The 12500-nt window shown below is 41.4% G+C and overlaps 1 protein-coding gene across 1 annotated transcript in view; it reads right to left on the bottom strand.

The window, feature by feature from the left end:
* Positions 1-12200: 12200 nt before the first annotated feature.
* Positions 12201-12500, bottom strand: part of LOC143546941 (DNA polymerase-like) — a 1023-nt gene continuing 723 nt past the window's right edge. The window contains exon 1 of the mRNA XM_077038483.1: positions 12201-12500. This exon is cut by the window's right edge and continues 723 nt beyond it. Within this exon, the coding sequence (XP_076894598.1) occupies positions 12201-12500 (300 nt within the window).

The raw sequence follows: 12500 nt of genomic DNA, 5'->3' as shown, positions 1-12500 counted from the left end.
ACAATAAGTACAGATTCGACTAGCTCGAACGTGGGGAACGAAGGCTTGAATGTGAACAAATAGCTGACTCTTGCAAGTTTGTGGCCAGCGATCACCCACAAAGCTAAGAGGCAACTGACACCGAATAATACCCATAAAGAACGCTAACGTTCTAAGATGGTAAAAACTCTCCTTGAAAAATTGAGTATGGAGAGCTCGGGTGGTTATCAAGTCAAAGATTCCCTACAGAGGAGATTCCATAGCTGATTCCTTACTGTAAGAGGCCTTCGACAGGTTCTTTTACCAGGGAGGCCCAGTAAAGAGGAAACGAATGGTTTAGCAGGAGCAGCATAAGTCTCGGATAAAGGCTTCACCAGTCAGGTATTCACCAGCTTTTCTTTCTTTAGTTGCAGTATCGGAATATCCTCTTAATTCAACTGAAAAGGTAGTTTTATCAGTAACAGAAAATAGTAGCATAATCCACTCTATATGAGTTATAAAAGACCCTCTCCTACCAGCTGGAATCATTAACTCCAGATTCTTCAGCTGTTCCCGGATGCTTTAGCTGTTGAGGCTAAGAAGGCAACTAGCTGAGGGCGAGGTATACAAAGGCAAGGAGTCAGAAGCTGGTATCAGAGTGAAATCGAGTTAGGTTTGAAGACATGTTATGAATCTGTTGGTGCTATTGATTCTGTTGGCTATGCTAGAGCTTCGATTCTTCTTTCCTAGACTATTTCGTACGAGTAAGCTTTCGAAGTCGGTTATTGAATGAGTGGATATCAGGAATGGTCCCACATCCTCCCTTTCACCCTTCATGCTAAGACCACTTTGTGTACAGCGTCTTCTATCGCTATCTACTGTGATTCTCCCGGAGTGAGGACACAGCTGGAATAACCCGAGAGAAAGACAAAACAAGGGTTCTCGTACGAAACAATGAATGAGATCATGACAGCACATCGAAAGAAAGGGGTTGAATATCTTGGTAAATCAGAGATCGATCTCTTCGTACCAACTCGTTAAACACTCAATTGATGCTGTGGAACGGAGAAAGGTCACCAAAGAAACAAGGTAGACTGTTTGGGTATCAAAAGAAAGTCCTTCGGTGGTCTTTTTATACGCCATCTTCTTGTTGTTCCAGAATGAGAATTGAGGGCAAGGAAGAAGTCCCTGTTTATTGATCCCTTGGGTCAGCTCGACCATCTTGTGTGAAGAGTCCTTGCTGTGGAAGTGCTCCTTCTCATTTGGTGCCATGCCTTGAACAAGCCAATCAATGAGACCAGCCAGCTAGTGCATACCTATGTTTAGGTTCTATTGATCTTCCTAGTCGTATTCCAGGTCTTGGCAGCTATTCGGTGGTGTTGACTAAGGGGTGGCCTGCCTCCTCACCGGTCAATGGCTAGCTTCGAACAGAAAGATCCTGGGTCTATCAGCATTAGGCTAGAATCGTATCAGGAGGGGCCATAGCCCTTTCCTCTAGTCTTTCTACCTTCTCTCCCGCGTCAAGTACTTCTTTTTATCTTACGTCTGCTTCGGTCTGTGCTTTGGAGTCTTCGTCCCCATCCGTGTCGCAACTGATTCGGTAAGCTACGTGTCCGGTCCACGGAGAACTGCCTTCGGTCCCCCAAACTGACTTACTCGTGGCAACCTTCCGGCCGCCCAACGACCTATAACGCTAGTCACTACTCCCACTGGGGCTAGGAAGTAAGCCCCACAACCCAAAGCGGCGAAGAACAAATAGAATTTGCTACAAAAGCCTGCTAACGGGGGTATTCCTGCGTAGGAGAACATAGTAATGGAGAAGGTAATAGCCGAAATAGGATTCGTTTTGGCTAGAGCGCCCAAATCCGCTATATATTTGACACGGCTTTGCCGTAATGCTGAAACTATGGCGAATGCATCTATCTTCATTGATGCATAAATAAAGATACCAATTAGTAGTGATTGAATTCCTTCTATGGTTCCACACGAGAAACCAGTACGAATATAACCTACATGTCCAATTGAACTATGAGCTAGAAGTCTTTTGACTTTTGTTTGGGCCATGGCGGCCAGCGCTCCTAAGATCATAGAAGCAATGCTGCAGAAAAAGAAGATTTGTTGCAATGTAGCTCCATAAGAACCATAAATAGAAAGACGTGAAATATTAGCAAAAATAGAGATTTTAGGCGCAATAGAAAGGAATGCTGTAACCGGGGTGGGTGAACCCTCATAGATATCAGGTGCCCACATATATAGAGTCAAAAGAGATATGGAATCCGAAGGGGAGGGGGGTTTACTTCAGGGCTCGAGAGATAGAATAGATAGGGCCCCACAAGTTTTAAATTCGCCGCTGGTCTATCGAGAGGGAACGAGGAATTCTCAACGAAAAAAGTGTTCTCTGATCCGAACGTGAAAGTCGTTTTCCATCAGACGGCTGTTCCCGTAACTCTACTCTCTACTTGGATTATATATCCAATAAAGTCCGCTCTCGGCCATTCCACACGCTGCCTAGCAGAGGCGTGGTTATCTGAAGTGGATTCTCTCTTTTGTAGTAGATGCCGAACCTGCTGCCCCATTGACTAAGAGGGGGGCGCAGCGCTTTCCCGGGCCGAGCCATAATTCTTGATTAGAAAGGACAGGCAAAGCCCGAAGGCTGCTATCCCAATAGGCCAGCGGGCGGAACGAGGAGAGGGCCCGACAATCATACCACCCTGCGGTCGAAAAAGCGTGTTCCCTTCAGATAAGACGCACCGTAGGCCATCCTCGGCCTTCTTCGTTTTCGATGAAAAATAAAGAAAATCTCGATTTCCAAAAGCCTTTTCCTTCCCCCGCCGCATCTCCCTCCCTTCGTCGAGCCTTTCCTTTAATGGTTGGGGGAAGCATTCCCTTATCTGAACTTGGCGGGCATTCTTTCCAGCCTGACTCAAATAGGAGGTGGGTTTGTTTGGTTTGAACATAGGCTCAAACATGATTTGAAGGGTCCTAGCTACGCCATGCGTTCAATAAAAAATCTGGGTTTGAACATGGGTTTACTTGTTTTTTGGTCAATTATATTGAAGGGTTTGTTAGAATCCCATCCAGTAGGGATTCTTAGTCAAAATAGGATTATCGTAAGATATAGAAAGATAAAAAATTCTATATTTAACAGATTTGAATTATATATGACGAGAAGAAGATCTTTTTTTTTTTTTTTTACTTTACGAAAATAAGAATTTCATCTTTTATCTTGTTGATAAATAATAATGAATATAGAAAAGGGGACGGATTTTCAATTTGATGTGACTTTTGATTCTTTATACAATTAGATCTTATGTCAACAAAGAAAACCCCATTCGTCTAATTTTTACTTGGATTCCGATAAACTAATTAGATAAACTAATTACTTGTTTGCTCAAAATAATTGAACTGAATGTTTTAATTTTGATTCAAAGGAAAGAAAGTGTGGAGTTGAAATAACTCACTCAGAACGCTTTTTAAAGGATTACGTGGTACGATTAAATCGAATAAGCCCTTCTGGAATAAATACTCAGCCGCTTGTGAACCGTCGGGTACTGTTTTATTCAATGTTTGTTCAATTACTCTTTTACCCGCAAAGGCAATGTAGGCATTGGGTTCAGCAATAATGATATCCCCCAACATACCAAAACTAGCTGTCACCCCACCGGTAGTAGGAGATGTAAGGATTGGTACATAGAATAACTTTTTATTGGATTGATAATCATATAAAGCAGAAGAGATTTTAGCCATTTGCATCAAGCTCAAACTTCCTTCTTGCATGCGTGCCCCTCCAGAAGAACACACTATAATAAGAGGTAGAAATTCTTTAGTAGCGTATTCAATCAAGCGGGTAATTTTCTCCCCAACTACGGATCCCATACTACCCCCCATAAACTGAAAATCCATAACCGCAATTGCTACGTTAATACCGTCTAGTTGCCCTATGCCTGTTTGAACAGCCTTGGTTAATCCTGTCTTTCTTTGATAAGAGTCGATTCGATTTTTATAAGGCTCCTCCTCCGAATGAAATTCAATGGGATCCAGAGAGACCATGTCTTCATCCATAGGCTCCCAAGTACCCGGATCGATCGAAAGTTCGATTCTATCTGAACTACTCATTTTCAAATGATATCCGCATTGTTCACAAAGATTCATTTTTGATTTAATAAATTTCTTATAATTTAATCCATAACAATTTTCGCATTGAACCCACAAATGCTTGTATTTTTGAGTTACATCCAGATCAGTAGAACTTTCTAGATCAGTAGAACTTTCCAGATCAGTAGAACTTTCTCGTATAATTTGATCACTCGTTCTGGCATCCGCGTTTTGACTACTTTTTCCACTTTCACCACAAATGGAACTAGAAATGTAATTGTGACAGAACTATGATCTACGACCACCCTCTCTCAACCGAAGCCATCGTAACATAACATATGTATCAACGATTCCAAAAAAGGACAGGAAATTGGATCCATCCCTGGAGGCATAGGCATAGACGAAGAAAGCAGAAACATAGGGGTAGATGAAAGCAGGGATTGAATGAGGGATGAATCTTCTGAACTGCTTGAGAGCTGGAAGATTGGGATATCCCGACTTCCAATTCTTTTACCCGCTTTTAAAGGTAAGATATTGACCTTTGATGGGGGGCTCTCACAGGTCTACTCGCCAGTGTCTTCCTTCCACACAAGTTCTACCTACGCTTCCCGGTTATAAGATCTCATACGGAAGAAGAGCCTCTAGGATCATTCATCATCCTCAGCAGATTGAGCAGGCTCCTCAATGGCTTGGATAGCCCCTGAAGTAATATCCTAACGTGTACTCAAGAACACAAGAAAAGAGCTTTTCAATGGCCTTCTGTTTTTTGATAAAAAAAAAAGTAGTGTTTTCCCGCCATAAACTAGAGAGTTAGGTTAAAGGTAAGCCGGCTAAGAGGAATAGGAGCTTAGCTTGCTGGCGAGAAAGGGTGAGTGTTCAGTACGCTCTTTAGCCCTTAACAAGGGCTAAGCCGCTAGGAATGGCTTGCTGACCTGTTGGGAGAGTGGAACGAATTGATTCTCGTTAGAGAAGCACGAGTGGAACGGCTTTAGTGTCAGTAGGTGCCTAAATGAAGCGATTAAGCGTCGGGGGCTTTGCTGGCTTGCTGGCTAGCTCGTGCAATCAATAAAAAAGATTCGCGTTAGTAAGCTAGCTTTGTAATCTAAGCAAGCCTGGTTCTCCGGGCACTACGGTAGGACGTGGATCGACCATGACGAGAATGGACTTCTCTATAATGTAATAGAAGAGTCACAGTCCAGTTCCACGGGCTTTCTCCCTTATCGACCAGACGAAGGAGATATGAATTCCATTCAGGCGGGTAAGGGCTTGGCTTGACCCAGTGTTCTCGGGTCGGAGGCGAAAACTGGCAAAGTTCATCAATCAGTGGTGGGGTGTTCGTAGAAAAGAGGGCGTCGCCCAACGAGTGGCAGATTTTGATGGAGTCTCGCTTGGATGCTGGGGAGATCCATAGATCTGGATAGAGTCCCCAGAATAGCACTACTTAGTGACTAGGAGCGGAGATACCTTTGCGCGTTCTTTTTGTTTGATCGGCCTATCTTTCTTCTTTCTATAAGCAAGCTCCCTCCCGGTTTCGCTTGGTGGGCCGGGAATGCCCGGCTTATCAATTTATCCGGTAAACAACTAGGGGCTCATGTAGCCCATGCCGGATTAATAGTATTCTGGGCCGGAGCAATGAATCTATTTGAAGTGGGTCATTTCGTACCAGAAAAGCCTATGTATGAACAAGGATTAATTTTACTTCCCCACCTAGCTACTCTAGGTTGGGGGGTAGGTCCTGGTGGGGAAGTTATAGATACTTTTCCGTACTTTGTATCTGGAGTACTTCATTTAATTTCCTCTGCAGTATTGGGCTTTGGCGGTATTTATCATGCACTTTTAGGACCTGAGACGCTTGAAGAATCTTTTCCATTCTTCGGTTATGTATGGAAAGATATAAATAAAATGACCACAATTTTAGGTATTCACTTAATCTTGTTAGGTATAGGTGCTTTTCTTCTAGTATTCAAGGATCTTTATTTTGGGGGCGTATATGATACTTGGGCTCCGGGAGGAGGAGATGTAAGAAAAATCACCAACTTGACGCTTAGCCCAAGTATCATATTTGGTTATTTACTAAAATCGCCCTTTGGGGGGGGGAGAAGGATGGATTGTTAGTGTAGACGATTTGGAAGATATAATCAGAGGCCATGTATGGTTAGGTTCCCTTTGTATACTTGGTGGAATTTGGCATATCTTAACCAAACCCTTCGCATGGGCTCGACGTGCACTTGTATGGTCTAGAGAGGCTTACTTATCTTATAGTTTAGCGGCTATATCTATCTTTGGTTTCATTGCTTGTTGTTTTGTCTGGTTCAATAATACGGCTTATCCTAGTGAGTTTTATGGACCCACTGGACCAGAAGCTTCTCAAGCTCAAGCATTTACTTTTCTAGTTAGAGACCAACGTCTTGGAGCTAACGTGGGATCCGCTCAAGGGCCTACCGGTTTAGGTAAATATTTAATGCGTTCCCCGACCAGAGAAGTCATTTTTGGAGGAGAAACTAAGCGTTTTTGGGATTTGCGTGCTCCTTGGTTAGAACCTCTAAGGGGTCCAAATGGGTTGGACTTGAGTCGGCTGAAAAAAGACATACAACCTTGGCGAGAACGTCGTTCCGCAGAATATATGACTCATGCTCCTTTAGGTTCTTTAAATTCCGTGGGTGGAGTAGCTACCGAGATCAATGCAGTCAATTATGTGTCTCCTAGAAGTTGGTTAGCTACTTCTCATTTTGTTCTAGGATTCTTCTTCTTCGTAGGGCATTTGTGGCACGCAGGAAGGGCTCGTGCAGCTGCAGCAGGATTTGAAAAAGGAATTGATCGTGATTTTGAACCTGTTCTTTCCATGACCCCTCTTAATTGAGACAGGAAATCAAAGACTTGAAATAGGAGTCACTTCGAAGTACCAATTGTACAAATAAGAATCCACTTCGTTATATGATTTCTTTTTCATATAGATAGATATAGGATCTATGGAGCAATTACTTAAAAGTACATTTTGTGCTACAGCCCTTCCTATCTGATAGAAAAGGATCCCATGATCCTGGACCGATCTTACCTGGGATCGCAAATCCCAAATTCGTCTATGAAGAGCGGATCTAATTGTATTAGTATCTATAATTGATTTCTTCTGTGTAATACTAATCGATAGGGCCTCATTGGTAAGTGCTACAAGATCTCGTGCATTGGAACCCATGGTTATGGACCCGAATCCATTAGTATGGAACATTTTCTTTTCCAAGTGAAATCCCCTAGTATATGAAAGAGTGAAAAAGTGCTTTCGTTGTTGTGGAAGAAGAAGCCTTCGTATCTTAATGCACGTATTTAATTTATTCGGAGCTATTAGAGCGGGATCCACTTTTTGGGGAATATGAGTCGAAGCAATAACAAGAATATTTCTAGTTTCATAATCCCTGGAGAGAAGGTTCACTAATAGACCTAGGGAGAAGTCATTTGACTTATTCACATCCAGATCATGAATGTTTGGAATCCATATTATGCAAGGAGACATTGCTTTTACTAATTCGAAATGAAGGGTGATATAAAGTAGGTCTTCATCTTCAGGCATCATATTCATAGTTAGCGCATTCATGCTAGTTAGCAGTTCCGGCTCCATATCAAGGATATCGTCACTAGCATCAATATCGTCAAAACCTTGAAACTTTTTATCCAGGAACTTGTTCAGAAATACCGTAATGAAAGGAAGATAGGAGTTTTTCGCTAGGTATTTGACCAAATAAGATCGTCCAGTTCCTATAGAACCTATACTAAAATACCCCTAGTGAGAGATAAGGCCAAGCGGAGCGAAAGGGGTTTTCCATGAGATGGTAAATGAAAACTATTAGCCCCACACGAAGTTTGTGAATAAGTGATTGTCTGATAATGAGCAAGGAATGTCTGAAACATACTTGTCTGATCCATTTGAGGAAGACTTCTCTTCTTCCACTGTGAACAAATCCCCGGCATCATGATCCGCTGCTCAGATGCATCTATAATAACGAACAGCGCTTCCGCAAGCCATTGGGGGAAATCCCAGAACTTCCATTTTCTTTCTTCTACACTAGGAACATAGCCGCGGTTGTCGCTTCGCTTCCTTTGCCACCGGCCATCGAGATCAAATCAGAGCTCAAACCTAGATTGCGTGAGATCTTTAAACGAGGAAATTCAATGATAGAGCAAGCGCGAGCCGAAGAGAAAAAGAGCTCTTCCAAATCGAATAAAGAAGGGGTCCGGAGGTCCGACCAGACTACGGCTACGGCTTCGAGTGAGGAGGGGGCTATCTAGCTTCAATCGAGATCACATTTCACTAGGCAATCCAGTTGCCACTTCACTAGCAGCCGCGAAGGGCGAAGGAAAGTCAGTGATAAGCAAGAAGAGAAGAGAAAGAATAAAAGGTAAGTCCCGAGAAGTACTTCACTTAGCCTTTCTCTAGTAGTGAGGAAGTGAGTTGGAAGTCCTTATTGTTAAGAGTGTAAGGCAGGAATTTATAGTTATTATCCCCTTTGAAAGCAATGCAGGATAAAGCTAGGAATTAGGTCAAAAGGAGAATTGAAAGGAGGGTCTTCCTATTCCCGCTTATGATGGCATATGCCGTATATATGGCCATCACTTATATTTATCGGGTGGGTGGGCGAAGGTATCTTCTCTCTTCTTTCAAGGGGTCTCCTATATAAATCTAGCCCTAAACAGGCTAGGTTATTTCATAACCGCAACTTTTCCTCCCTGACTTTACTGTATTGACTCCCGAACTTTTTCTTTTCAAGCTTGGCTCGCTTACTTGCCCGAGTGAGTGGGCTTCCTGTACTGCTTAGTTGAGACTCACCTTGTCACTGACTGTGTTCGCTTAACCTCAGAAATAGCCGACTACTTACTTCAATTGCTCCCTGCTCAAGGGCTTGGGTCAGAAGTGTATTGCTACCATCCGGCCTCGAGACTGAACTAAGGCAATCCCTTCTTTGCTTAGGGGTTTAGTTCGGGTTCAGTTTTTTGCTTCGCTTCAGCCGGTCAAAGCTTCCTACAACTGGTCTTTCTGGCTTACTTGGTTGACTTCAAAACTTCAACAAGGCTTTCTTTTTCCTGACCGCTACGCGTCTGGGTTTAGTTAGTCCAACCATCTTCATATCGAGGGGTAGACAATAACTAGATATATGAGATAAAAGAAAGAAGTGTTATGTGAAAGAAAGGGCAAGTACTAACAAATGATACGCATACACAAGGGAGACACCTTTCACTATACCTGAGCGGAAGAGCTCTTAAGTTTCGTTTTGCACCGACGACTGGAAAACTCATTCTAACAGTAATGATTTAGCATCTTTTGGCCCCATTCACCTTCTTTGCTCAGGGAAAGCCTCTCAGTCCTCCCATAGAAGAGTAGGCGAGAATGGCACTTGTGCCCAGAAGTCATTCAAACTAAAACAAGGGGGGTTATCTTGACGTAGGTTTGCCTCTGGCCTAGATTCACTTAAGTGAAATGAAGTCTCTATCGCTCTACTTAAAAATCAAATATGAAAACTTCATACACCTTAAAGTTCATAGGACGAAAAGAGGTTTTTTTGAGGCCCTGATACTCAGCCTAGCATTGAATAGACTAGGTATTCACCTTATCAATATATCAAATCAACGGTAGGGTCTGTTTGGCACCTAACTGGGCACCTAAATCGGACCGAACCCTTGTCAGGCTATTGTTCTCTTCTTCCCTCAAAGTTATCGAGTAAGACATCGATTTATCAATAAGATCAATTTTTTTGATTGCATGATGCACTCCCCTGAAAAACATCGGCGCGCGTGTAAACGAGGTGCTCTACCAACTGAGCTACAGCCCTTAGTGCTTGTAATACATATTTTATTATGTAGATAATTTCTTGTCAAGATGACTATTCCATGATCCAAGATCATATTGATCGGTATTGCTTCTAAGTAATATGATATTTATAATCCATCGACGGGAAGAGTCCCTTTTGGTTTTCTTTGTGAAGATAAATGACCTACTTAACTCAGCGGTTAGAGTATTGCTTTCATACGGCGGGAGTCATTGGTTCAAATCCAATAGTAGGTAGAACTCATTAGATACCGCGGTCAATGGTATCTAATAAGTTTTTATACCCATTTGATTTTAGTAATATTTTTTTTGTATCTTTTCTATTCTATTTCTTTTTCGTTGCATAAAAATTTGATCATAAAAATATGATTTCGCTTGATTGTATTTAATCGACAGAATCAAGTCAAACAAAATAACCAAATATAGGGTGTATAAATTGATGATTATTCGGACACACCGACTGGTTATGAAATGGTGTTGATAGCCTCTACTCGTGTCCTAGCCCATCGTAGAGCTAGATTTGCCTCAATTGTTTGTCTCTTTCCTTCAGCTTTTCTCAAAGCATCTTCCGCTATTTCAAGAGTTTGCTGAGCTTCTTGTGGATCGATGTCACTACTTTTCTCTGCATCATTTACTAAAACAGTGGTTTCATTATTACCTATTCTAGCAAAACCGCCCATCAGAGCCATCGTTAGCTATTGGTCGTTAAGGCGTATTCTCAAAATACCTATATCTACTGCTGTGGCAATAGGAGCGTGATTTGGTAATACGCCAATTTGTCCACTATTAGTAGATAAAATGATTTCTTTCACTTCTGAATCCCAAACAATTCGATTAGGGGTCAGTACACAAAGATTTAAGCTGCTGTTGAGGCTCTCTGTTGCAAATCCTTTCTATACGTTATTTTTGATCCAATCTCGCACTTGGTCTGATCCTATTCTTTACTAATGGTTGTTGACTAAAGGATGCATGGGACTCTTTTTTCTCGTTGCTAGGCTTTCAACCAAGTGCTTTTCTATCTTAGGTGAACGAGCAACGATCTCGCAAGGTACTACTGTAGAGCTCTTTGGGCCTGCCGCTGTCTCAATCGATAAACTTTGAAGATTAGCCTACTGAACGATTCTATCTTTTATTTAATGAAATGAAAAATGAAAATTTCCTACTGAACGAGATTATTATTATTTAATTTCAAGATTGATTTTCGTTGAAGAGTTCTCTCTGTCCCTCCGTCCCCCAATTAGCTAGTTGTCCCGTCCGTCGTCCAATCCCTCACTTCGTTTCTGATAGTCCATGAGTATAACATGATAAAACAAAATTGGTAACTAAATAATAGATTATTCCTAATATAACAACTATATCAATATAAGCGGGATTAGTTATCACCGTTATCTCTGGTTTTTTAAGCTTGCTATAATAGTAGAATCCTGAGAATGCTGAAATATCAGATTCCGCATCAGCCAACTCAGAATCGAATTCTTTTGGGAGTATATCTGAAATATGAAAATTGAAAACATACTTACCACAATCAATTTGATCTTTGATTTTATGATATTCTTCCTCAGTGATTAAGATTCCTGTGTTATTACAGTCCTTATATGCAAAATAAAGAAAATCTGATACCTCTAACCTTTTCACAAGACTCATATCACCTCGTGCCTTAACTAAATCATAAACAACATCTTTCCAAGAATCCATTTTCTATTTTCCTTTTACGATATAAACTAAGGATTTACCCAGTTTCTGTTTCTCTGGTGTCTTTACCTATGGAATACTATATACGATTAGATGACAAGCATGGATACAAACAATGGCATTTCCCAGTTCAATACCGGGTGTCTTAGCCTGGAATGAAAACATAGTTAGACAACCTCAGCTATGATAGGTTTCTCTCGCTGGGAGTAGAAACATCAGCTGGGGACAGGCATAGAATCATGAAACAATCTAATCTTATTAGACATTTGAAAAGAAGATAGATGTTTATAGATTCAGGGAATTTTCTAAGCACCACACCCTATCTAACTAAGCACCACACCCTATCTAATAGATATCTTAATTCCCTCTAGTATAGACTAGAGACAGACTAGTTTATATCTATAGTATATATCTCGACTTATAGTACTTGCGTTTCCGCTAAGAAGAAGAAAGTTTGGATGTTTAGAACGGGAATAGCACGTTCTGGAAAGTCAGAAAGCCTAGGTACCACACCAATGCAGACAGAGAGGCAAGAGCTGGAAAGAGAGGATCAGATGAATTGAATCAATCGTTTTGGCAGCATCTTAAACCTTAATATCAATCTTTCATAGCATACCTCTATCTATCATTTACGACAAGATCACGGAGGTTTCTTCTTGACTGTCTTAGTTTGATTGTAAGTTTTCTTTGCCGTCTTAGTAACCTTATCAGTCTTAGTTTTCTGATCGGGCTTGGTGGTCTTAGTTTTCTGTTCGGTTTTAGTATCCTTATCACTCTTAGTGAGATTGTTCATATGATTGCGTATCTCTTCAATCTGTCTTTTCGTCTCATATATCTCTCTATCTTTATCTGAAACGAGGCTTTTCATCTCACTATCCATCTGGGTTAATCTCTCACTGAGAATAGTACTATTTACCATATACTGATTCAATTCATTCCT

Source organism: Bidens hawaiensis, unplaced genomic scaffold (genome assembly GCF_021521415.1).
Source record: "Bidens hawaiensis isolate Kalapana, Puna unplaced genomic scaffold, B.hawaiensis_p1.1 tig00014522_1, whole genome shotgun sequence".
NCBI classification, from domain to species: domain Eukaryota; kingdom Viridiplantae; phylum Streptophyta; class Magnoliopsida; order Asterales; family Asteraceae; genus Bidens; species Bidens hawaiensis.
The sequence above is the reverse complement of the archived record's forward strand: the minus strand, read 5'-3'. Positions and strand labels throughout refer to the sequence as shown.